The sequence below is a fragment of the Pavona decussata genome, unplaced genomic scaffold, assembly GCF_977016875.1.
Source record: "Pavona decussata unplaced genomic scaffold, jaPavDecu1.1 SCAFFOLD_315, whole genome shotgun sequence".
Classification (NCBI taxonomy): Eukaryota; Metazoa; Cnidaria; class Anthozoa; order Scleractinia; family Agariciidae; genus Pavona; species Pavona decussata.
In genome coordinates, this window is record NW_028145706.1 from 622669 (window position 1) to 650383 (window position 27715).

General features: G+C 38.6%; 4 protein-coding genes across 8 annotated transcripts in view; 3 read left to right on the plus strand and 1 right to left on the minus strand.

Moving 5' to 3' along the window:
* Nucleotides 1–27715, plus strand: part of LOC146454099 (uncharacterized) — a 58722-nt gene that overhangs the window by 28530 nt on the left and 2477 nt on the right. The gene's annotated exons all lie outside the window — the stretch shown is intronic.
* LOC146454100 (uncharacterized) lies at nucleotides 355–5908 on the plus strand. Of its 2 annotated transcripts, XM_085095888.1 has the most exons (8): nucleotides 355–2601; nucleotides 2733–2778; nucleotides 3674–3701; nucleotides 3828–3869; nucleotides 4184–4207; nucleotides 4797–4856; nucleotides 4948–5073; nucleotides 5556–5908. In XM_085095888.1, exons 2-8 carry the CDS (start codon nucleotides 2737–2739, stop codon nucleotides 5609–5611), a joined length of 378 nt encoding a protein of 125 aa, XP_084952014.1. In that variant the 5' UTR covers nucleotides 355–2601; nucleotides 2733–2736; the 3' UTR covers nucleotides 5612–5908. The 2 variants fall into 2 exon arrangements, with proteins under 2 accessions (XP_084952014.1, XP_084952013.1); XM_085095887.1 differs by having other exon boundaries at nucleotides 358–2778.
* LOC146454101 (uncharacterized) lies at nucleotides 13581–27677 on the minus strand. Of its 3 annotated transcripts, none has more exons than XM_085095826.1 (5): nucleotides 26636–27677; nucleotides 26089–26199; nucleotides 24850–24993; nucleotides 22985–23128; nucleotides 13581–19934 (listed from the first exon to the last, which is right to left on the minus strand). In XM_085095826.1, exons 1-5 carry the CDS (start codon nucleotides 27387–27389, stop codon nucleotides 15010–15012), a joined length of 6078 nt encoding a protein of 2025 aa, XP_084951952.1. In that variant the 5' UTR covers nucleotides 27390–27677; the 3' UTR covers nucleotides 13581–15009. The 3 variants fall into 3 exon arrangements, with proteins under 3 accessions (XP_084951952.1, XP_084951951.1, XP_084951953.1); XM_085095825.1 differs by having other exon boundaries at nucleotides 24850–24996; XM_085095827.1 differs by lacking the exons at nucleotides 26089–26199; nucleotides 26636–27677 and adding an exon at nucleotides 25170–25304 and having other exon boundaries at nucleotides 24850–24996.
* Nucleotides 16438–27715, plus strand: part of LOC146454102 (uncharacterized) — a 392508-nt gene continuing 381230 nt past the window's right edge. For both annotated transcript variants that reach the window (XM_085095881.1, XM_085095880.1), the window contains exon 1: nucleotides 16438–16557. The gene's annotated coding sequence lies outside the window, so the exon portion shown is untranslated. The remainder of the gene's footprint in view (nucleotides 16558–27715) is intronic.

A 27715-nucleotide genomic window follows, 5' to 3' on the forward strand; every position in this document is an offset into this window, starting at 1 on the left:
TATGACGTGTTGCACTACTACTGCTACTACTACCGCTACAAATACTGCTAACACTACCGCTACTGCAACTGCTACCGCCGCTGCTACTGCTACTGCTGCTCCTGCTACTGTTTCTGCTACTGCTAAGTCTACCGCTGCTACTGCTGCTGCTACTACCGCTGCTTCTGCTAGTGCTTTACTACTATTACTACTACTGCTGCTGCTGCTGCCGCTGCTGCTGCTACTGCTACTGTTACTGCTCCTGCTCCTGCTCCTGCTACTGCTACTGCTACTGCTACTGCTACTGCTACTGCTACTGCTACTGCTACTGCTACTGCTACTGCTACTACTACTACTACTACTACTAATATATATATTTAGGCAAGCCTAAAAGCGGAGCTCCACATTTATTATGTTTTAAATAACATATAACGACATATATGTCCGTTGGCGCCTGACCCGTCTCGGCCCTTTGAACCAATGTAATAGAAAATAGTATGAAAAGTGACGTGACCCACTTCAGAAAAGTTCTTCAGTGATCCGGTAGGGCAACTTTTTTCAATTGATTTTGTAGAAAAGAAGTTAACGGAAAACAAAATGTTACCGATATATAGAAGATTATAGGGTTCTTTTGTCTTCAGCTCCTTGTATTATCTTTTAAAGGCATCGTTGTACACGCGGGGTTGGCAATATCTGATTTACAAAATACGTAAGATAGCAGCATGGTCACTCTCTAGTCTTACATATCACAGTGAATGACTACCATGGATGGGTTGAACATGCTCATTGCGGCGTCATAGCACAAACCACTTCGCTCCTACAGTCCACTATGTGGTAAGCATCGATTGGTAACTAGTAATCCATATTTGATTTCGTATCCATTGACCTGAAAGCTAGCGAAATGTCTTCTGTTCTGCTGGAATTTAACAACTAATCTCATGTTCTCACTTTCTTCATTATGCTAGTTTTTAGGGAGCACTAAAAACGACTGCGTGGAAGGCTACAGGGATATTAGCTGCTCTCGTATTAATGTGGTTAACACACATGTCAAAACGCATGCTCAGAGATTTTGACTTTGTTGCACCGTTGTACATGGTCCACAAAAATATAGTTTACCGCACTGCGATGATTGGCTAAGTGAATTAGTTAAGAATGGACAAAACATTCTTCACGGTAATTGCCCCATTCCCATTTCTACTTTTTTTTTCAATTCCCCACTTCAGGTTACTGAAATCTCATTTTTCCAAGGCGAAGGCAGGTCAATATATACCAGTTCCCATTTTACCCCTTCATAAACCTCTTTGTTCAATAGGCTAACAATATAATTATTGCGTCGACGAAGGAGACGCTTCCTAATCGAGTCGTCCCAATACTGTCCATCATGCCCAGCGCGCGTGTTCCTTGGCGCAAAAAATCGAGAAAATATGTCGGTGCAAAATCGCACCGTCACAATAGCATAATGAATATGACAGTCCATCATGCTCAGCGCGTTTCTTACCCAGTGCCTACCGCTGTAAATGTTCAGCGGCAGCAGCCTACCGCTGTAAATGTTCCTAAGCGCGAGTAATCGAGAAAAGAGGTTGTATATCGCATAGGATTGTATATAGGATGGGATTGATATAAAAATAGATATAATAATGTTTTGAAAAAACACACATACACACACACACACACGCGCGCGCGCGCGTTTCAGGTATATAACCCTTCCTCAGTGTGGAGAAAACCGCTTTTTGTACTAAGAATCGACCTCTGTGCACATGCATGTTACTAAGCGCGAGAAATCGAGAAAAGGTTCTATATCGGATATGATTGATATAAAAATAAATATCATTAAGTGCAAAAATGTTTTAAAAAAACACAGACGTTTCTTCAGTGTGGTCATGTCATGCATCTCTGAGGAACTTTTCTTTCACCGTTCATTATAAAAGCGTCACAATAGCATCTAAACGTCCCGCGTGCGTTTCATCCCGTTCCTCGTGGTCGCTACGAAAAGTACAAAACGAAAAGTACAAGACAAGGTAAGATCCTTTTCTTTCTGAAATATTCGCCGCATCCTTGGTAGGATGCCCTATAAACACCTGGGACTGGTAGTATAAAACGTTTCTAACGGCTGTTGACAATTGTTCCCAGACAATAAGCTAATGTTTTGCAACTATACTTACAGGTTTCTGTAATCTTAACATGATTAATGCAACCCAGTAGGGTGCCTAAGGGCCTAAGTCGACGCACTATAACCTTCGATTACTACTAGTCTAACATAATATCCACCGAGTAAACATGAAAGGGTGAGATAAAGGCTGTAAAAATTCATGATATTGCTTCGATCTGGACCAAAGGTCATTTCAATTCCTTCAAAGCATCGCGTTCAGAAGTTAGTTACGGCAACAATCAGAACATTCAATAATGTACGGGAAACACCTTATCCCCCCCGCCCCCCCCCCCCCCCCCCCAGAAAACTCCACACAGGGTGGAGATTGGCGCAAGTTAAAGGTAGCAGTTCTCGCATGCATCACAAAATTCGCGCCATTGCAATTGCAGCAAGCGGAAATGGCGCGAAAATTCGTATAGGAGGGAGGCCGACGCGCTGCAAGTTGCCATTTTTTTCCGCGTTAAAAAAAGAAGGTAAGTTACATTTTTCTCTTTTATTTTCTTTACGGAAAATGCTTTATCTTCACCGGTCTATTGTTAGAAATATTGTCTCTTTTAACCATACGCCCTTTATGGGTATTGACCATTTTTCATCAATTTTACAGGCAAATGGCAAGTAGAGAAAATACGGACGGCTCCGGCCAGGAACAAGTAAGGGAAAGTCGTACACTTACGCAGTTTTGCTTCTTATTTTTTTGAATTGATTTTGCACTTATCCAGTTACTTCGTACAAAACTAAAAATAATCTTATATAAAGGGTTCATAATTTCATGTTTAAACTACCAATTTAAAGTCCACAAACATATTTCCGCAGCCCCGGGAACAGCCCTCCCTTTTTCGATGGCGGTGTGAAGCTTTGTGTCGGATATTGACAGCATTGGTTACGAAAATTAGCAGCAACGAGGAAAACAAGACAAAACGACGTGTAAATAATTTACACGTTGAACAGTTATAATTATTATAACTGTTCAAGTTCATTATGCCCGAGTTTATGCAGAAACACGGTTTGGAAGTTTATAGTCGTTATGTCATGTTTGAAATTACGCACAATTATTTTTACCCTACATGTTGATCCCCTTAAAAATTATAATCTCGCTTTCTCGCAAGGATGCATGAGTCTAAACCACTCTCTCTACATCAGGGATACGTCAAAATGAAAGGCAGAAGAAATGAAACAGTAAAAAAAAAAAAAAAAAAAAAAAAGGCAAAGAAAGCGAAGCAGCAAAATGATTTTTACGGTGTAACTTCAAAGGTGTTCCACTCTAACTCGCCTTCTACATTTTGCGATTTCTTTTTATTGTTCTAATCCTTTTCGTACGGATTTTCGTAATTTAGAAACTTTACATGGTTAAAACAGTCAAACGTTCCTCTTCTATAAAACCGCGTGAAGGCATTGTATCCCACCTATCCCCTCACAGGAAGTGTTCCGTTTAGTTTACGCACCTCAAGCTGCCTACATTGCTCTCTTTTAAATATTTTCAACGTCATAATGCGTGTTAAAATTAGTTCGTAAAATGTTAAAAAAAATATTTTTTCCCATCGTTAGATGAACCAAGATGAAGACTCTGTAACCGGTAAGAAAGACATTTCTTGCTTTTACCTGTTTCTGTTTGCTTGACATTGATTTCTTACCATGGTGAAGTTCTGCTTTGAGCGTACACTACACAGTATCTGCCAATGAACTCTTTTTTTCTACGCAGTAACAGAATCAGAGTCCGAAATTCCACCGTACCGCCCACGGAGTAAGTATTACAATGCACATGCTGTTATTCTTTAATTATTAACCGTTTCCTCGTTTCAATTTTCTTTGGAGCGGAGGGGTGATGAGTAGCATTTTACTGGTGTTCAAAGGAAGTAAAATCGTTCATTTTATGGATAACTCTTCCTTCGTTTTTTTAGATGTTTGATTAACTAGGTGCACTTACAATTCTTGCAAAATTTAAAAGCGTGCTCGCTTTCCATCACAATCTAAATTTTCAGACCACTTGGACAAAACATTGACTTTCGTATCGTTATCCCATCTTAACATCTCATTATTACTTCCATTATATTGCAGAAAAAAGAACAAAAGAAGTCAGAAGTAAGTGCAACTCATTGGATTATATACTATCCCTGATTTCCCATGTTTACTATTTTTGCAGGGATGGGCAAGAGGAAGAAAACACCCATAACAAACGTGACAGTTGTGTATGCAGTTATTTGCACATTTTAATATTAAGTCGTTGTTTTGGATGGATATAGGTCAATTCCATAGAGAAAGAGAAATATTGTTCGAAATGTGAGGACCATGAAACCCTCACTAAGTGAAATAAATGTGCGATTGTTGTCTAGTGAGGTAGTGATCACAATCAGAGATAAGGTTTACAAGAGATGAAAAAGTAACTGGCAATTGATTTTCTGCACATGAATTAAAAAGGTTACTGCTGATTGAGTGAAAATGTTAAAGAGAGGCATACTCAATACCAGCTGTTGGTATGCTTTTACTGTTTGTTTCAAAGTCCTGTTTTTCCAAGAGATAATACACAGCAATATGTTTATGTGTTGGAGAACCATCATTACTAAAAGACAGCAAATTTATTACAATGTTAAATTTCACTGCATATTTATTAACCGTACTCATAACCAGACACTCTTTAGACAGTTTAACTTCCTATTCCACCTCTTTACAGGGTGCTATACCTGTCATGGCTATGGCCACAAGGCCAAATACTGCACTTCGACAGATGAAGGTAAAACTGCAATTAAGTCACCTCTATATCTGTCTTTACTACAGAAAAGTATGTTAATTTATTGTTATGCACCTTTTGTACTTTTTGATAGATGACAACATCACATGTTATTCTTGTGGGGGGTTGGGACACAAAAAAGCTAAGTGTCCCACCCCCAGGGGCAGAGGGGCACCAAACAAATGGCGCCCCCCCAAAAAAACAGTGCATCAAGACAAAGGTAATTATTATCAAGGTAGACATTTACTGTGAATAGACTTCATTAACAGGTTTCATTGGCTAAAAGTACTTTTTTACAATTCTTTACAGAGTCCATGGGTTCTAATAATTTTTCATTAGTTATGTACTAATGTTATGTTAATTCTGTGTGCAGAAATGATAACCTTTGGCGTGACCATTTAAAAATAACACCTTTTTAGCAAACATTATTATGCTAAATATTTGTTATTTTGCACTTTACAAAATTAAACTTCAAAGTGTTCTTGAATTTTAACTTTGAGTGGTCCTCAAAGATTACTTCTCTGAAGTTGTTGTTTTGGATATAAGTCCAAAATTCATAAGACAACCATAATTTCCCATTCTGTAACATTAGTATGAAATTTAATACTTAAGCACTTCCATTTTCCCAATTTAAACTATTTACAGAATTTTGTTTCCCTTGTTTAAGATACTAATACCTGCACATTTCATTTCTTTCAACAGAAAAAAACAAAAAGGAAGCCAATGGCAAGAACGTCTTTTACATCTATAATCAGTAAAATCACTATGATATTACTGATTATAGATGTAAAAGTACATCTTAATACAAAACAATAACAACGTTAACTTAAAAGTAATGTGCAGTTCCAGAAAATATCCAGGACCACCCCATGGAAGGTCAACAGAAATTCTTACGGTGAGGTAGGAGCTAAAATGAAATATTGTGGGGAGGATGTCTGATGCAAAACAATAAAACTTTCCATGGAATGAGTATGGACATTTTCTGGAACTTCAAACTTATGTGAGAATAAATGTGAACTTAAAAGTATTGGTAATGTGTAGTTCCAGAAAAAATACATAAGCACCCCATGGATGTACTCAACAGAAATTCTTAAGGTGAGGTAGAAGCTAAAATGACATTTTGTGGGAAGGATGTGTAATGCAACGCAATAAAACCTTACATGGGGAGAGTATGGATATTTTCTGGAACTTCATTGAACTAATAAATGTGAAAATAAATATCAACTTCAAAGTACCAGTAATGTACAGTTGCAGAAAAAATCCATAACCACCCCATGGAAGGTGATCGGAAATTCTTAGGGTGAGTGAGCTAAAATGAAATGTTGTGGGGAGGATGTGTGATGCAAAACAATAAAACCTTCCATGGGGAGAGTATGGATATTTTCTGGAACTTCATTGAACTTATGTGAAAATAAATGTCAACTTAAAAGTACCGGTCATGTGTAGTTCCAGAAAATATCCATAACCACCCCATGGAAGGTAATCAGAAATTGTTATAGTGATGTAGGAGTTAAACTGAAATTTTGTGGGGAGGATGTGTGATATAAAACAATAAAACCTTCCATGGGAAGAGTCTGGAAATTTTCTGGAACTTCAAACTTATGTGAAAATAATTGTAAACTTAAGAGTATTGGTAAAGTGTAGTTCCAGAAAAATAACCATAACAACCCCATGGAAGGTCAACAGAAAATTTAAGATGAGGTGGAGCGTTAATAGTAAAAAGTTGAAAAAGGGAATTTCCTGGTAAGAGGGTGGTTTGGATGCAGAACAAAAAAAAAACCTTCCAGGGGGGTGGGGGGGTGTAGGGATATTTTCTGGAACTACACAATTTACCTTTGATTTTTTATTTAATAAAAATAAGCTTCTTTTTACAGTTAGCCAAAGTCTGCTTTTTGTTCTTCTTCCTTTTTTTTTTTTTACACCACAGTATCCTTCTGATGGGAATTTTGACTTTGCAAGGCATTTTAATCAAATATGGAACTTCCACTGTGCCAAACCCAATACATTCCCTAAGTACATAAACCTTCTTCTAGAGACTTCACAACTGAATGGTTATTTTCATATTTGGAAAAGGGCAAACATTATATATGTTGCTTTTTTCACAGCTATGCCATTTTGGTGTAGGATGCAAAGTAAGAAACATTGAGAATAAACAACCTATTGTTTTGACTAGAGACATGATGACATTATTATAAAATGCAGTGTTTGAATACAGTAGCTTTGAAAACATTTTACATGAGTAAATTGTGCAAGAGTGTTAGCTATGCAAGTCTGTAGTCTGTAGCATTGTCCCACATCAGGTTTTGTCCAGTATCAATTTACATTTTGATCAAATTATTTAGGATATGAAATCACACGACAATCATACAACAGCGGCTCCACAATAATTACTTGGGCCGTGTGGTGCCAAGTTAAATGACGTGTCACATACAAGATGGGGTATGCAAAACAAATCAGTAAATATAAAACCTATGCATTCAAAAAAAGAAGTATATCTCGGAAATTCTTAATTACTACTTTAAATCATTTCTGTCCAAACGTGTAAATATCCATACTTGAACAATAATGACAGAAAATGCTTGCGAAATGTTATGTTTTAATACAATGCCAGTGATCACCACCAGATTTGGTAGAAAGTGTAGAGCACTTAAATATGGCCTTCACAGCAATCATACCAGAAATTGCAATCTTTAAGTGTTATCATTACCCCTGGACACACAGATACATATCTTACTCACTATTAGTAATGAAACATAATCAATGCACAAATGGTTTTTGTCTTGATCTTAAGTTCACTTCACTTGTCCCCTGGTGCCAAGATGGCGCATAGGATTAGGGCTTTCTGTTTTCAACCAAAGGTGAAAACGCAAGGATTAAAGCTGGGAATTAAAGCAACCTGGTATGAAATTTTAAGGTTTAAAGTGCACCTAACCACAAAATGTTTTTTTCTCTTAAAGAAATCTTTGCACCTGTTCAAAACATATTGTGCTATTTAACGCCTTTTTAGAACCAAATCTTGACTTTTTATAGGCTGTAAAAGTTACGAGATCTAGCCATCATCTGTCCCATGACCGAGCTACTAAGGGACATGGGTCTATTCCTTACTTTACGTCACAAACTGATTTGCATTGTATTAAGTCTTTGTGAAAATGCATGCAAAGCAGTTTGTGACATCAAGTAAGGTCAGTAGACCCATGCCCCTTACTAGCTCGGTCATGGTACAGATGATGGCTAGGTTTCGTAACTTTTACAGCCTATAAAAAAGTCAAGATTTGGTTGAAAAAAGGTGCAAAAAGGCTCAATGCATTTCGAACAGGTGCAAAGATTTATTTAAGCGAAAAAAATTTTGGGTTGTGGGTTTTTATTATTATGCACTATTTCAATGGTTTACAACAAAAGGAAATTACAATATAGAACAAAAGTAACATAAAGACAGCATTAAATTACATAAATGTGAAAAGTAAAATGTGGCAGTGACCAAAGGAGCTTAGGCTTTCGAGTTGGTCACTGCCACGTGCAGTTATAACTGGTGTATAAGGTGAAACTAACAAGCACAGGGTATTCTACCAAACAAAATGATGTTCTGCTTTCCCCTGTATTTCATTTGCACTGGAAAATTAATGCAAATCTATCTGGTTGTTAGTTATGCCTTACAATTTCTCTCTATCTGGTGATTTGGGGGAGTAAGCGATGCTGGAAGTTATCAAATATGGCCCGAGTTTAAGCTTGTAACAGCTTTAATTCTCGTTCTATTATTGTATTTTATTATTGTTTTGCGCAGGTGAGCATTTCTGTATGAAATCCATGCACTACAAATTTTAAATATTATTATTATTATTATTATTATTATTATTTTAATATTATATTTCTAGTGACATATAATTTTTAACAATAACATATAAGTTGGTTTATCGTACACCTGTCCTGGCCTGCTCAATCAATGCTAGAGAAAATACTAATGGAAAACTGACATGAACCACTTCAGAAAAAGTTCTTTAAGTACCCTGTTAAACAACTTTCTTTAATGGTGGTAAATTAACCTTTACTAAATAATAATAAAAAAATTATTATAATAATAAGAATAATAATTTTATCGTTTACAGTTTTCATGAGTCAACTGATCATGAAACAGCAACAAAGTTTTGTACACCTCTTGCTACTATCAGTTGCTGCTGTGTGTTAACATTGTTTACACTTTATTGGTTATCGGTTCCAAGGAAAAACTATTAGTTAATTTTTTTTTCTTGACGATCTCGATCTTACCTCTTTGGAAACATCCACATCCTTCTGATAAGACGTTTAGGAAAGCATTTCCATCTAAAAATTCCAAAGATTTCTGAATAGTCGAGGCATCATCGCAGGTTTAATATGCCATTCAACAACTGAAGGCAAATTTACTTGCAATTTCATCAGCTGCTAGTTCAGTTTTGGAGGTGGTACAAGGTAAGCATGCAGTTTGTGATTCTGGAAATCCGGGATGGTGCCAATATTAAATCTCCCGTAAACGAAATTTTCGAGGCAGTTGCTTTAATCTGTTTCCATCCGCTTTCAAAATCCACGATTGCAATTTTCCCGTCAAATGCATGTCATTAAATTGTTTACATGGTCTTGCTACTGAAATTCTTCCTGTACAACAAGAGGTATCCTGAACATTGTGCATGTCTTTGGCAAACGTCTTTCTTCAAACAATCTTTACCAAGTTCCGTAGACCAAACGTTAATCTCTTGGAAGTAGTGTTGTTGTAATAAGCTTACGTACAACCACGTAGAAGTTTTGCCTCTACGTCGTAAAATAAACCGCAAACTTGAAGTTGACCTGCGTAAAAATTTGCTTCAATTCCCACTGAATGCAATGACATCGATAATTTGAAGGTAACTGGTACTGGTAGCTGAAAAACCTTAGACGTATTGCTTCATTGTTCAAGTGCCTAAAAGACTCAACTTTTGCAAATTCCAGAAAATGTAAAATAATCGCACTGGCGACCGCGCACCCCCACGTAAGAATCATAGTATGATTGACAGCTTCTTGTTGACAAGAAAGGGGGTGTGCGAGGAGGTGTGACAAAAAGGCCTGGTCACTGAGCGATGGGAAATATTCGATGTATCCAAAAGGTTTGAATCTCTCGCTCTCCGTGATATTTGTTACGGTGCTGTGGGTATTGGAGTGGAGGCTTATCTTCAACAGTCCAGCGTTTTGCTGTTTTGAATGGTACCAAGGTAATACAAATTTATCACCGAAAGAGATTCGATACCTTACTGAGGGCCATTACGCTTCAAGTACCAGTGCTGATCACAAACTGTCTTACCGGATTGCGAATTTGCCGTTATTTATCAAGTATGTTTATAAACCAAACATTGACATTCCTTTCTGCTCCCTACCATACTTTTTATAGAAACTAACCATTATTCATATGTGGCGTAATGTTTCATAACTTTCTCGCGTGGAATTTGCTCCAGAAACAAACTACGGAAAGTTTTCCGCACAAACTCAAAAAACATAATTATAATGTAAATACACACTCTTTTCTTTTTGTGAGCACAGGTTTAATATTCTTATTTTTCTGCAGACGTACTGCTGAAAATGTTCTTGTGAACATTGTTAGATTTTAGTCTATTACATAGTTTTCCGTTTTAGAATGTATTGGGGTATTCATTTAATATTTGCACCACCCCCCTCCCCTCCCAAAAAAGTCTTTTGTGTCTACTCCTGTCAGAAATAACTTTTGAAGATCAAATGCTAAACACATTCCCACTTACGAAAAAAGAACGAGTTTAAAGTTCTGACACAACGCCCTTCAGAAATTTTTCTTAAAGAACCCCTTCCTCCCCCTCATATTTTTCCATCCCTAAATGGGGGGGGGGGGGGGGGGGTGCAGATATGAAAAGGGAAGTACCTTTACTTTATTACAAGTGTTTTAATGCCTGTTGTAAAATAAAACTGTGCTACCTTCTATAGTCTTTTTTTAGGCTTTTTTACTGTAAGAGGGTGCGAAATAAATAGCTAGGTGTTTTCTTTAGTAAGAGCATTTTAAATAAGATACTCAATACTGATTTCCTGGCATTGAAAAGATCCAGGCATTTTTTAAAAGGTTTAAAATTCAGCTAATTAAAATAATTGTACATTTACTTTTGTAACCCAATGTGTGAAACTAAATAGGCTAAATGCAGCTTAATCAGCCTGGAGAGAAAGCAGTTCTTGGGGGAAATTTTCTGTTACATACAGGTATATGCATACCTCATAAAATGAGAATTTTTGGTGATACTTTAATAAATATGTTATATAGAATGAAGACCGATGGAAATAAATTTGACTCAACCTTAAGGTGGTAAAAAATTCTTGCACAGCCCAAAGGCAAAAAAAGAATCTTAGCAAGACAAAATTGCCCAACCCCCCCCCCCCCCCCTCTCCCCTTCTAAAATAAAATGGTCCATCTCTTAACATCAAACATTTAGCTAATGCAGGGGTTTATTGTTTTATTTGCTAGTTTTGCAGTTTAGAGAAATCATATAATCAATTTAGCACTGGACTTGAGATAATAAGTTTTACAAAATCAATCTGTCAAAACACAGAGCAGCTCACCAATTCAATTCACATTTATTGTAGCTGAAACAAAATTTTCACTACACCAGGATGATTCCATTCTCTTTTCTTTTCTTCCCTAAGTAAATGTTGAGAGTTTACGGAATATTTTAGTGAGCATTTTCCCCCCGAACAACGAGAAAATCAAAGAAAAGATTGCATTGTTGCTTGTGATTAAACTTTCGATGGTAACCAGATTGGCAACGGGTAATCCCAAGTGGGCAAGATAGCTCCGTCTTACCCACTCGGGTAGGCAATAACAGTGCAGGATTTACTCATCTTGCCCGCTATTACACTAGCCCTCTTCCACAAATGGCAAGGAAGTAATATAATGCAATTATATGAATTTAATTATTATAATATTATACAGTAATTCACAACAAGACTAACACTACTATTTTAAAAAGAGGATGTACTAAAACCATTATGATTGTCAACAGAGCACTGTATAAATGAAATAAACTTAAATAATAACACTGGGTTCCCAGTCCCCCATGGCCTTTTTAAAGATCTCTCTTCAGACCTTGCCATGTATTAGCCGCTCATGAAGGCGGGGGTATCATGAAGGCACCAACTTCACTCATTGTTGCTGGGCTTATAGACACCAACGAGGGTTAAATTCGATTTACTGCATTCTGGAATAAGAATAAAGTGAATAGCTGATAAATTTCTTTCCTGCAACCTTCCGCTCACTCATGATAATGTAAGAGTGATTTTGTACTCAAGCAATTTTAAAAAGCCCTTATACATGTAAGGATTTCCTTACATCAATATACTGGTATGTACTGTATTCCTATTCTAGAATAGAGTCAATCAAAAGCACCCTAGATTTATAAGATTTGAAACTACTGTTTATTTACTGAATGAGTTCAATCTTAATTTTATACTACCTGAAATTGAAAACGAGGTATCAGTACAGGAAATGTTATTAGTGACAGCAAAAGCAATTCATACCACAACGAAAGAGCTTTGCCCTTTTTGTTTCATAGAGAGCTTTAAAAAATCCTAGGTATGAATTTTTGCATCTCAACATCCATAGCATTGGTATGCAGTTGTTGCATATTACACAATTTATAACAAATAATTGCTACACAACAAGATAATGCATAAGGATGTGCCTGTGTTCGGTAAATACCACTCCTGTCATTGGAATTGAACAACAACAACAACAACAACTACTACTACTACTACTACTACTACTACTACTACTACTACTACTACTACTACTACTACTACTACTACTACTACTACTACTACTACTACTACTACTACTACTACTACTACTACTACTACTACTACTACTACTACTACTACTACTACTACTACTACTACTACTACTACTACTACTACTACTACTACTACTACTACTACTACTACTACTACTACTACTACTACTACTACTACTACTACTACTACTACTACTACTACTACTACTACTACTACTACTACTACTACTACTACTACTACTACTACTACTACTACTACTACTACTACTACTACTACTACTACTACTACTACTACTACTACTACTACTACTACTACTACTACTACTACTACTACTACTACTACTACTACTACTACTACTACTACTACTACTACTACTACTACTACTACTACTACTACTACTACTACTACTACTACTACTACTACTACTACTACTACTACTACTACTACTACTACTACTACTACTACTACTACTACTACTACTACTACTACTACTACTACTACTACTACTACTACTACTACTACTACTACTACTACTACTACTACTACTACTACTACTACTACTACTACTACTACTACTACTACTACTACTACTACTACTACTACTACTACTACTACTACTACTACTACTACTACTACTACTACTACTACTACTACTACTACTACTACTACTACTACTACTACTACTACTACTACTACTACTACTACTACTACTACTACTACTACTACTACTACTACTACTACTACTACTACTACTACTACTACTACTACTACTACTACTACTACTACTACTACTACTACTACTACTACTACTACTACTACTACTACTACTACTACTACTACTACTACTACTACTACTACTACTACTACTACTACTACTACTACTACTACTACTACTACTACTACTACTACTACTACTACTACTACTACTACTACTACTACTACTACTACTACTACTACTACTACTACTACTACTACTACTACTACTACTACTACTACTACTACTACTACTACTACTACTAGTGCTACTACTACATATAATAATAATAATGATAACATATAACAATAATTATTTGTACTATGGAAATTTAATAAAATAGGAAAATAGCTACAAGAATAGTTAAAAATCCTAATACAACTCTATGATATAAGATAAAAAAAATTGTTACATAAAAAAGATAAACACCTACAAAATACGAAACTATAATAAAAATGCTAAATGAAAAGGATATGATTTTAAATTTGTCTCAAAGACATCAACAGTATTGCCACTTCTGATATCAAGTGGCAGTCCATCCCAGAGCTTAAGTGCAAATAACAATAATTATTGACATGCACAATAATTGGGCTTGTGTATCCCAGAGCCATTAATTATTGCATCTGGCACTCAACTTTCCTACATCTAGTCACACCATCAATATGTGACATTATAACAAGGTGCCATCTGCTCATGGTAAAGTGACCTCTGAGCTGTCATCTGCTTGCAATTAATCTGTGGCTGCATCTCAGCTCACACCACATACATGTTAAGGGGACTGTCATCTGCCACTCAACTGTAATACATGTAGTTACACCATCAATGTGACATTATCGCCAGCTGCTATCTGGTCCACTTTTGGTACCAAGTCATGCAACAATGATACCATCTTCATTTAGGATGTCAGGCTATTGTGGGTATGGTTTCTTGTTTCTCTAAGTTTGGTCTAGTTCTTACACTCTTCCTAATACATAATAGCATGTTGGATTCTACCAGTGTCTGCACTAGCTTCTACCCGTCATTCAGGCTGATTACAGGATAACTTCATTCACATTTGTTATGCATGACCACTAAGGTCCTCAGTCACACAGACTAATTACAGCATAACGGCCCTGATATTTGTTATGCATGGCCACTAAGGCCGCTCAGCCACACAGGCTGATTACAGCATAACGACCCTTATATTTGTTATGCATGACCACTAAGGTCCTCAGCCACACAGGCTGATTACAGCATAACGGCCCTCATATTTGTTATGCATGACCACTAAGGTCCTCAGCCACACAGGCTGATTACAGCATAACGGCCCTCATATTTGTTATGCATGACCACTAAGGTCGCTCAGCCACACAGGCTGATTACAGCATGACGGCCCTCATATTTGTTATGCATGACCACTAAGGTCCTCAGTCACACAGGCTGATTACAGCATAACAGACCTCCCAATAAGAGGTCCTTCACCACACAGGCAGATTACAGGATAGGCATTATGCTTACATCAGATGTGGTCTCACTTGTACTTCAGTACTCTGCTTAACAATGATTATTTTGGGGATAGCATGACTACAGCATACAAAAGAGTAGTTCAGAAGTGGCTCAACAACGACCTTGCGACTGAGCCCACTCTACCATTCTGAGAAAGGTTTCCTCCGAATATGCTGCTATTAAATCTTCCCTCTGCTTACATTGATTTGCTAATACATGCAGTCGTTCCATTTCCACTGCTCTAGCACGGGTAGTTGGAGTGTCCACAGGCTTGAACCTGTCCTCATTTATCAGGAAATCTTCATGAAATGCAAAATCAGGATCTGTACCTTCTCCACCCGCTGATTTTGCTCGTGACAGTGCGACAAATAAAGCTCCTGGGTTCTTAGCTTCAAAGTCCTGCTTTCCAGGGTGGATCACAACATACCTGAATGCTTCTCCATCACCCACAGTCATCCCTTGGCACTTGTGGATCGTTGTTCCCCATGCCAGTCTCAATGGAACTTGAAGACGCTTGCATCGGCATGTACAGTCAGTGGACCGACTTACAGGAACTATTGGCACGACGCTCGGATCTTCGTTGATGTAAGGTGGTCCCTTGTATCCTGGAAAACGCACAAACACTACATCAGGTAAAGGGGTGGGATCATCGGTTGGTCTGCAACCATCTTTGTATAGAAGGTCCACTACTGTGCCAACCGCTCCATTGTACAAACCCCATGAAGCCTTTAAGTTGGCTACCAGCATGACTTTGCTGTCACGGCAAAGATACAGTAGTGGTAGCAGCCCTCGTGCCTTACTACTGTCAGCCTTCTGTGCATGCCTGCCATTGTCAATTGCCTTGATCCTTGCTACTGGGTGGTTTGGCTTTCTGTTACACTCTAGTAGCTTAGTTTTGTTGCGCTCCCATTCTAGGCGATGTGTTGGAAATACGTACAGACCTTGTTCGTCCATCCTTCCCAGAAGTTCTGTACCATGTGTTAAGCGGAGATTGTGCCACTGAAACTGCTGTAGCCAATGGATTTGCTGGCGTGTGGTTTTATAAGTCCTCGAGGACATCAACACACCTCTGAGCTGTTGTTCAGATTCAGTTTGCCTCACAATCTCAGTAAGCTCCACAGCACTATCAAAAGTTGTCCAAACCAAACGGCCATGGTTAGATGGAGCACTGCGACAATCTTGAATGTAGACAGGAGTGTCACATACAGGAGGTAGCTGAACATCATCTCCCATAAGTACTACCACAGGAATACCCCCCCATAGCTCGTCTACATTGGCTCCTCTGTTCACTGCATAACGTGCATGATGTTCCATCCAGCCCATTGTGGTGCGGCCAAACATCGACCGCTCGTCCCCAACCAGAACTTTCAAATTCTCACAGTTTTTCTGAATTCTCTCTAGCACTGGACCTGCAGGTACCGTCAGCTCGTTGCAAGACCTTCCCCCCGTTGGGATTCGTAAGAAACTGTGAACTGTACTGCCTTGAACGAGATAGGCAGCACTCCCTGTTGGGGTTATCACCTCTATTGCGTCATTTGTTCCAAACACTTGCCGCACTAACCTCTGAAGGCACTTGATAACATATGACTTTCCAGTTCCAGCAGTTCCGGATACAACAAGCCGCAAAGGATGGTAATTTGGTCGGTTTTCAACAAAGTTGTAGAGAGTGTGTAACACCAGACTCACTATGGCTCTCTGATTCTCATTTAGGGAGAACGGAGACACCTGTGGCAATTCAAGGCCTGTAGTTTCCGTTTCGCGTTCTTCGTCTTCTTTGATTATTTCTTCAAGCCATTTCTTGGGGTCTTTGTCCTCAGGAAGAGCAATGCAGGTGCTGTTCCAGTCATAGTCCTCTCCACCATCATCATACTCCAAATCCTTCTCCACACCCTCATATCTCTGGTTCTGCCCTGCATAGACATCCACCCAATCTGGTTGTTGTTCGGCTTCTACAGCATCATCATCCTCATCCTCTACGAATACGGGCTCTTGTGGTTGCTCTGCATAACGCTGTGCCTTTGCAACCTGGGCCTTCACGAATGCTGGGCACTCATTACTAGAAATGAAATCAGTAAACCTCTCAATCCAAGATTCAGCATCTCCCTTTACTTCTTGGATGTTAAACCAGTTTGGCCAGTGTAACAGAAGCATTGTTCTACAGTAGTCCTCATTCAATGGCCATGTTGCGTGTGTTGCACCACCACTTACTACAGGAACCTTACCATTTTTTGATGCAAAATGGTACCAAGAAGAGTGCTCCTCACATGGTCGTGCAAGGTACTTATCCAAAGGGGTGCTGCGAGTTGCAGTCTCACCATCACGTTCAAGTCGCCTTGAGCCTGACATAGACAAGTACGTGAATGAACGGCTACATCGCCAAAGTGCTAGTCCACTCAACTCAAATGATGCCTCAGGTCCACTGATATCTCGTCTTCCCACAGTCTTGATAAGCATTTTAGCACACATTGACTTGCCGGTCACTTGTTCTGCATCCGTTGCATCAACAGCATTGACCATGTCCTTAAAAAGATCAGCAGTTGCACCAGTGGGTTCACTATCCTTGCAAGCATACCCACACACATAATCGATTATTGCTATGATATCATCGGTGCTAGGATTGTCTGGGGGAGAATTGGAAAGAATCAAGCTTACGTCCCCATTTGCTCTCCAAGACTGTATTTGATAGCGAGAATGCTGAACCACACGTGGATGGTCACGTGGCATCTCAAGGCGAGGAGCTCCGTTATGATCTCCCACAATTTCTGGGTCGTTCCGCAGTTTCTTCCCTGGGGAGAACTCGCTTCCAAACTCCATCCTGCATACACGTTCTCTTGGCTGCAATCCTGGCTCAGGGTGACGAGGAGTCCTCAAGCAGTAATCGGAACAACTGTGCAGCCCAACTCGGTTCACAAGAAGCAAATGATCTTCCAGTATTGCATTTTGTGTTGCAGCTATTTCCAGAAGCATCTTCACCAGGGGATCCCTTTCATGTGATATTTCTACAGCCGAACCTTCAGGTGGTGGCCAAAGGTCTTTTCTTGGCTGTCCTTCTTCATCACTACCAGCTGGGTGTGATGCTGTCATGGCAAAGTTTTCATCAGCCCACTGGCTAAGTCTAGCTGCATACTCGTCTTCGTCATAACCATCTTCACGAGCTTCATGCAACAGCTGGTGTGGCTGTCTGTCATCTCTCCAGCTTAGTTGGTGCCAATGAATTTGACCCCGGGACTTGGCGAATTCATAGCGGTACCAATAATCAGATACACCAAACACTGGCTTCAGTACCTTTTCATGGTATGACTGGGTACGTAGGTCAAAGTAGCTTACCACCACGTGCGTATTTTCTTGTACAGCTTTGAAGCGGGCATTGCTATCTTCGGCAAGGTTGACCTCTTCCCCCGTGGTCTGTAAAATGTATTGTTCCAATAGTCTTCTTAGTGGGGGAAAGTAAAACTCTGCACAACTTCCAGTCATGAAAAATGAAGGCAATCCGCGCTTTTCATTGACCATGAACTCAACCAAGGCACGAAGCTCTCTGCGCCTTTGATGCCAGTACTGAGCTGTACCGCGCAGATTTGCACCAAAATATAAGAGCCTGTTGGTGATTGAAGTGTCACCCCTCGCTAGTCGCTCTTGAAGATCTGCAACAGTTATGTGTGGGTCACCTAGTTGCTGATCAACAAAGTACCTGCTCTGCTCCAGGGCACGCTTTCTCATGATCATGTTGTGAACAACAAACTTCCATACTTTATGCCGTGCAAACCTTCCGTCTTGATACCACAGCAAGTGCTCCGCCCAGTCGTGAAGTGCAGGACATGTAATTGGACGGTTTATGTGGAAATCACCCTTTCCATAAGGAAACAAGCAAGGAAATGCCATTGTGAAAAAGTAAGGAGTGTTGAACTCAGACGCTGGAGTTGCGTCAGTAGTCGGCCATGGGATCACTGGTCGTTCCATGCCTTGTTGAGCCTCGTCTGACTCTCCTTCCCTTGGTTCAGACACAACTTGATTTAGGGCAGCATTGACTTGTGCTTGCACGTTCACTCCTGGCTCAGTAAGAAGAACTCCAGAAACTGTTGAGTCATCGTTGCCATCTGTTTCACCAGCATCCAATTGCTGTGGAGCTGGGCCTTGGTCATCCATGTGTTCTGTTTCAGAAAACTCAACAGTTCTCAAATTGGGCAACTCACCATCCTCCGGTAAATTATGTATGCGAGCAGCATCTATGACAATGTCACTATAAGCGGGATTATTATCCTTTAGAAACCGAATAGCTCCTTCAACACGGTGCCTTCTGACCCTGAAGTCCTTATGGGTATCATTTTTTCCTTGTCTTCTCACACGAATGATATCGACCTCTGCTGGTAGGCGTGGCAGAATGGTTGCAGGTTCTTGAACTGCCTGAGGAAATGCAATGCAATGTCCCCTTGACGCGATACCTCCATGCTTCAACATGTGTACATGCACAGTGGGTGCTAGTCTGGCTATCAGCATCTGCTCTGCATCTGACATTCCAGACAGCTCCTCAGGAACACTCAGCGGGTCCATATTGTTTTCATCAGACCAGACTTTTGGTACCTTCTTATCTCTCCTGCAACGGGTGCACGTGTTTCCTGTGGCTTTGCATTCTAACCGCCGTTCCTTGCAAACCTCACAACAACCGAACTTGTACGTCATCTGCTCCACCTCAAATGAACGTATTGCACAGTACGCATTGTCCTCTACCTGACTAGATCCTGCTGGTGGAGGTGGTGGTAGGTCTCCAACAACTTCACGCAACCTTTTCTCCTCATCTGATACTCTCCTTTGATTTCGTCGCTTTCTCCTTCTCCTGTCATCCTCAGTTTCCATTGCACCACGTTGTGCAAACTCATACTGCACACCAACTGCCCTTGCTCTTGCAACTAGCTGAAGATCTTCTGAATGGTCACTGTCATTAACTTCCAGAACAGGTTGCTGTACTTGCGATGTTGAGTAACTTGTCGCTACAAGTGGCGGATTTTCCAACACAGGATTTTCTCTTTCAAAGTCTTCCCCTAATAATAAGTAAATAAATAAATAAATTTCATATTTTATCCAGCTACATGTAGATATCTAACCTGAACTTGAAATAAACTTCAACAATTAAAAAAACTACACAAATTCAATTTACAGACATTAACAATATTATAAAAAACAACAAAAGCATCATTCTTAATACCAAAAATTATTCATGTTAAAAACCAGTGTATATGTACCTGAAGGCAACTTGAGGATTTATGCATTAAATTGTTGTTTTTATGAATGACTTAATGTTTTTTCTAATGAGACTCAACTTCCCATGCCTCAACTTACATATGAGTGCTCCTGAAAATAAACAGTACTGCGACTAACAAGAACTTATAGTTGTTTTGAACCAGACTTTGTTAAGCTAGTGGAATGAGAAAAAGGGTATGAGGAGAGAAATTTGACAGTTCAGCTACTCTTTTGCCAGGTGTAATTCTCCATGACCTTTGCTCATCCCCAACTGAAATGATTTTAATCAGGAACTACAGAAGATTAAGAATGATGAGGCTACTAAACTGAGTTCATCTTGAAGCTATATACATGTAGCTGCTGTGAAAGACAAATTATTCAGTTCTTCAAAGATTTATCACCAGAATTTTAAACCATTTACTACTCTATGTACTGTAAAATAATGTTTTACATACTTTCTATACCAGTCGAAGCTCCCGTAAGCGACCACCTCTAACATCCAGGATATGTGGTTGCTTACGGGAGGTGATCGCTTACCAGAGGTCAGACCACAGGGGGTCTAAATCTCAGGTAATGTACTATGGTAATTAATTGCGGGGACCGAACCCTTTTGCCAGTGTTTAACGAAACACAAAGTAATTCAACTTTGCTTTAGACTGCATGATTTAGGAGCAAACAGTAAATTGCATTTTTGCAATGTTACATTTCAAGCGCAAAACATCTACAACTTTCGCGGTTTTTATTTTGTTACATAATCCAGTTGACGTTGTTTACCGCCACAATTTTTCTGTTGAGTAATACAAGATTGGGAGAGTCAGCACCGGTCATGCATGCTATTTACAAGATCAATAGAATGGATTCAACCTCATTAAACTTTATTTCAGTGTACACTATTGTCTATAGTGCATGTGTATGTTATCAATAATTGTTTCAATGGTAAGCTGTTTTGGGGGTTTACTTCCAGTAGCTCATACTGTTAGATTTTAATACAGCATCTGCTGTAATGATGTGGGCCAATATGTTACAGCGAGACATTTTGCAATTTCTGTCCGTGAGAGATACAGCAGATTGTTTATCAAGTGGCAACCTATGGGAGGTTAAAAACAATTGAAAATTTTGAACAATCATCTCTTAAAGTGGTAGCTCACAAGAGGTGGTTCCCTAAGAGAGGTGGTCGCCTACAAAAGGTTCCATCTTTAGTTATTTGACTTGAAAACTTATGGTATTTTTAAAAAGCAGTTGCTATTATGAGAGGTGGTCGCTTACGGGAGGTGGTCGCAAAGGGAGGTTAGACTGTACTCAAATTTAGTTTTATCACCAGAGTTGATCTGTAAAGAGCAGATATGAATTTCTTTTTCTATTGAATACACTTGCAGTCCAAGCTCATTATTCAATAACACGAACATAAAATTGATGTTCAGGGTAGCAAGAATGGCGCAGTGGTTAAAGCACTCAGGGTCATATGTGGGTTGAGTTTGTTGCCGGTTATCGTCCATGCTCCTAGGGTTTTTCTCTGGGTTCTCCAGTTTTCCTCCCTCCACAAAAACCAAAAATATGAAATTCCAATTCGACCCCGAAACAATGGAGAGGATAGCCACTCTGTGGTTTACACTAAAATTCCCATTTTTTTAAACTTTTGTTTTATGTTTAAACTTTGCATGTTTTGATTTTGGCAAGAAAAGATATAAAGCAATGGTTCAGTCAGGTCTGTATTATAATTTCCAATATGACTTCCACTAGCATGACACAAGGTGAACAAAACAATACCATGCTATCTTTCTGACCATAAGTATTCAATTACCTCAATCATGAAGGGAAGGATAGGTATAAAAGTCTCAGAGGCGTATGATGGCATACAATGAGGCTTTTGTTAAACCTTAATGGTCTTGTTGTATTTGTTACGATGTGTCCATTGTCTTGATCAGCCAATCAGCATTAAGTCAACCATGTGCTCTTGTGGTATGTTCATTTCAACATGGCTGTGTAGCCGAGTGCTTAGTTCTCAGAATAAAGTTCTGTTGAGTTTGTATCGACCCTGATTCATACAGTATTAAGGTTTAAAGCTTACAATTTCCCTTACATTATTTTTTTTCAATGTTTTCATTGAATATTTCAAATCAGGACTCAAGCTTTAAACACTTAATTATCATCAAAGTATTCAGCTCACCCACCTAAGAACCAAGTGAAACCTGTTTCTTTCCATAAGTTCACCAATGAATGCCTTTGATAATTATTTATTTGTTAGCCTGTGTCTGAGTGCAGCAAAGCAAATAGCAGATGTCTGCACCCAGCCTTTTTATTATATGTATAAAAGGATTAGCACTGTCTATGGGTTTCAAAATTGATGCTCACATCGATCAAAACATTCCACATTAATCACAAATTGTAATAAATAAATTAATTAAAACTGGATTAAGCCATGTTCCCTTTAAGGAGGGGTATTTTCGTTCTGTATTGTTCTCATTGTTTTAACAAAAATGGCCCAATCAGAGTTCATTATCTGCGCTTATGTCAGAATGTCTGCACAGTTTTAAAGTGTGCAAAAATATCACTGATCTAGCAGGCACTAAAGTATTAGGAAATCCGCGCAGAATGTATGCGCAGTAAAAAAAGTAAGCACCGTAATCAGTTTAAACAAAAAATCAACTCAGTAGAGCAGCTGACATTTTAAAGTACAAGATTGTCTAGCTAAGAGATGCAAGAAAAAAAACAAAAAAACAAATTATGTAGGTAATTATTCAGTACCCACAAGCCACCGTGGTATGAACAGATTCCACTACAATTAGCTTCTTCAACTTTTCACACTTAAACCACAGCCTACTCTTACTGAATGTATAACTGATGTTTTTACCTGCATAATCATGAGCAAACTGATCTGAATCTCTTTCAACAGGCGATAAGTTCGACAATATCTCATTCCCGGCTTCCACATTGCAATTATTTTCAATTTGGCCTCCATCTTCACGTACACATCCCCGCTGGTATTCATCTCCCTCTAATGAAAACAAAAACAAACCATAATTATTTTGCTCATGAACCATTAGTAGTCGAGATTCTTCTAACAATAATATTACTAACTTAATATTCCCCTAATTGACGTCTTAAAATCACAGTAAATTATTTGCGTAATGATACCAAATGGCACTGAATTACATTTCAGAAATACGCTTACTTTTTGCTTTAAATTCTACGACATGGTATTCACTACCAAGAGGAAACTTAAGCCATTCTGAACAATATTTTCCATAATTACCCCGCAGGGTTTTAGCCTCAAGGATGCATGTATATCATACAAGGAATCTTTTAATAAAAAAAGTTAGTAAATAAATGTGTTTGTAATATGGGAAAGATTCGCAATTTGATGAAACTAGGCGCGCACGGTGGTCTCAGATAATTTTGTAGCAAGTGCGCAAGGTGGTGTTGGAAAGTTGAAATACAGTATTACATGATTGAAATATATTTACATGACCTGGTCAACATGCATATAAATAGATTGTAATTCATGATATTTTCTAGTGAAACATAGTTGCATGTTTTTTTTCATGTTTTGCTCAAATATTACACAAACAATGTTGAAATACAATATTGTATGACTGTCATATGAAACTGGATTAAACCGTCTTCTCTCCAAGGAGGGGTACTTTTGTTCTGTATTGTTCTCACTGCTTTAAAAAAAATAACCCAATCAGGATCCAGTATCTCATTTATGTCAGAATGTCTGCACAGTTTTAAAGTGCACAACAATATCACTGTATTAGCAGGCACTTACATGTAGGAAACCCGTGCAGAATGTATGCGCAATAACAAAAGTAAGCACCGTCCTCAGTTAAACCAAAAAAAAAAAAAAAACAAATCAGTAGAGCAGCTGACATTCTAAAGTACAAGATTGTGTAGCTATAAAGAGGTAAAACAAAAAAAAAAATATATAACAAATTTTAGTATATAGCACACAAGTGAATAGTACTTTCGTGCACGCTGATTGGCTAGCTTGGAGGTGATTTAAGCCAAGTACTATTCACCTCTAAGCAGCAGAAAAGAGAAACAAGATGGCTTCCCATTCGCCACGGTTACTTAAGAGGAAATTTTTTCCATAAACAAGGCATCTGTTAAAATAATACATAAATGACAACAAAGTTTGGTTTGACTGCATTAAATGGTATCTTATTTAATCTTTTCAACCTCATATTCTAAGGTGAAAAATGAAAATACAATCCCTTGTTTACGAAAACTGCCATTTCAACAACAAGACGAATTTCAAAGAAAAATTACAGAAATGACACTGTCAGGAACTAAACAAGTGTCTCCAAAAGTTTTATTTGTCTGCAAGAAAGCGAGACGGAACTTTCTACAATAAGAAACCGCTTACCGCGCGACGCGAAAGATTTTAAAATTTCATACCATTTGTCGGCATACATGTATTGTCAGAAGTAAAATAATTTTTTGGTTCACTAGTTATTTAGCTAGTGTGGCATATACTAAAACAATTATTCACCTCAGTGTCGGTGAAAGTGATGGATATTTACCTCGCCGTTTAACGGCTCGGTAAATATTCATCACTATTTACCCCCACTTTGGTGAATAATTGCTAAATGTAGGTAAATATTCAGTACCCACAAGCCACCATGGTATGAACAGATTCCACTAAAATTAGCTTCTTCAAATTCTCACACTTAAACCACAGCCCACTCTTACTGAATGTATAACTGATGTTTTTACCTGCATAATCATGAGCAAACTGATCTGAATCTCTTTCAACAGGCGATAAGTTCGACAATATCTCAGTCTCGGCTTCCACATTGCAATTATTTTCAATTTGGCCCCCATCTTCACGTACAAATTCCAGCTGGTATTCATCTCCCTCTACTGAAAACAAAAACAAACTCTAATTATTTTGCCCAAGAATCATTAGTAGTCGAGATTCTTCTAACAATAATTATTACTAACTATATTCCCCTAATTAACGTCTTAAAATCACAGTAAATTGTTTGCATAATAAAACCAAATGGCACTGAATTTTGTTTAAAAAATAAGCTTACTTTTTGCTATAAATTCTACGACATGGCATTCCCTACGAAGAGGAAAGCCATTCTGAACAGGATTTTCCATAATTGCCCCCGCAGAGTTTTGGCCCAGAGGCTAAAACCAAAAGAGGCAATCTATAACGCCCTGTGTGTATATATACAAGGAATCTTTTAATAAAAAAATGTAAGAAATGTGTTTGTAGTATGGGAAGGTTTCCAGATTTGATGAAACTATAGGCGTGCACGGTCGTCTTGGGTAATTTTTGAGCAAGCACGCAAGGTGGTGCTGGAAAGTTCAAATAAAGTATTACATGATTGAAATAGATTTACATTATCTGGTTAACATGTATATAAATAGATTGTAATTCATGATATTTTCTAGCGATACATAGTTGCATGTTTTTTTTTTTGTTTTTTTCATATTTTACACAAACAATGCTGAAATACAATATTAAATGACTGTCATAGATTTCATTGTCAGATTTACAAAGCAATATTTTGACTATTTCTATGAATATTAACTTCAATAAAATAGTTGAAACGTCAAATTTACAACAGTCGTTTACACAATATTTATATTCAATACAAATCGTCAAAAACAACTACTGTATTCAAAACCGGGGGCAGCTCTAGTAGCGAACACTATTTGGAGTATTAATGTGTATCAATGTTTTTCACACAATAAAAGCTTAAAAAATTCCCAAAAAAGCCTGTAATTCCAAACATATGACTAATGAGAAATATTCCCGAAAGCCAAACTCGACGTTTGCTATTGTTTTGACAAGCGACTACGGTGATAACAAGGAATTTAAGAACAACAATTAAAGCTGCCGCCATTTTCTCTTTACATGTCATTTCACTACAATTAGCTTATTCAAAATCTCATACTAACCACAGCCTACTCTTATCTAAATGAATGTACAATGTTTTTCACCTGCATGTTCATGACCAAACTGAACTGACTCTCTTTCGACAGGCGATAAGCTCGACGGTATGTCTGATGCGTCTTGTCCATGACCGCCATCTTCACGTACATATTCCTCGACTGAAAACAAAATAATCAGATCACAAACAAGAACAGACCTTAATTGGCTCCAATAGCGGATGATATTCCTCTGACAATTACAAATTCTAGACATAATTTTATGCAGACTAACGACGAGGAAAGCCGAATTCGACGGCTTCTACGTACCGTGGTTGGTAAACAAAAACAATTTTAAAAAACTGCTGGCATCTGCATGTCTCTACGCATGACGTGACATATAAAAAGTAACACAACTATTGACTTTGATAATTGACTATATAATTATATTATTACTATAATTGTAATATAATAATGTTATACTGTATTATTATTACTATAATTGTTATATTAAATAGAAGAAAAGGTTCTCTATTTAATCTTTTATTTGCAGTGCAGTTACACGTATAATTGTTATAATTGACTGTGATCTATTTAAGCTAAAGATTAACTTACTCACCTCCTTCTCTTTCTCTTTGCTCTGCGTTACTTGAATTCTTTCGCCTGCTCTCTCGCTTCCTTTCTCTATCTCTTTTTCGCTGTTCGTCACTTATACTCCTCCTTCTTTCACGACCTCTTTCTTTCTCTTTCTCCCGTTGTTCTTCAGAACAATTCAGTCTGTTTTCCCGAGCCCTGTTCTGCTCTCTCTGCCGCTGCTCGTCACCATATTGTCGCCTTTTTTCTCGTGATCTGTCTTGCTCTTTCTCCCGTTGTTCTTCAGTACAATTCAGTCTGTTTTCCCGAGCCCTGTTCTGCTCTCTCTGCCGCTGCTCGCCACCATATTGTCGCCTTTTTTGTCGTGATCTGTCTTGCTCTTTCTCCCGCTGCACTTCATCATAATTTCGCCTGTTTTCCCGAGCCCTGTCCCGCTCTTTCTGCCGCTGCTCGTCACCATATTGTCGCCTTTTTTGTCGTGATCTGTCTTGCTCTTTCTCCCGCTGCTCTTCATCATAATTTCGCCTGTTTTCCCGAGCCCTGTCCCGCTCTTTCTGCCGCTGCTCGTCACCATATTGTCGCCTTTTTTCTCGTGATCTGTCTTGCTCTTTCTCCCGTTGTTTGGCACTCATATTTTGCCTGTTTGCTAGTGCTCTCAGTCGCTCTCTTTCACGTCGAACATCGCTTATTTGTCGCCTGCTTTCTTGTTCTCTCTCTATCTCTCTTTCTCCTATTTGTCCTATTTCTTCGTTTGTCGACATATTGAAATATGAAATCATAAATTGACTTCGTATTTTCTTGTCTGCAAAATTGTTTTTTTGTTTCTCTGAAACTATTAGTTGGCCATGCAACTTCCCGCCAAACAAACGCGGGCGACAGAACAGCTCACGCCATTCGCACTGAATTCCCGCCAAACAAACGCGGGTGGCAGCACAGGCTTCAGATTAGTTTCCATGTGGTGCTGCGTACGGGCGTACGGGCGTACGGGCGTACGGTCGTATGGATGGACACAAGTGACGTCATAACCAAACCAAAATTTCTCGCACTGATGGGTTTACCAAAATCTCTTAGCTATGGGGCTCCGCTCGCGCGCGCCTTGCGGCGC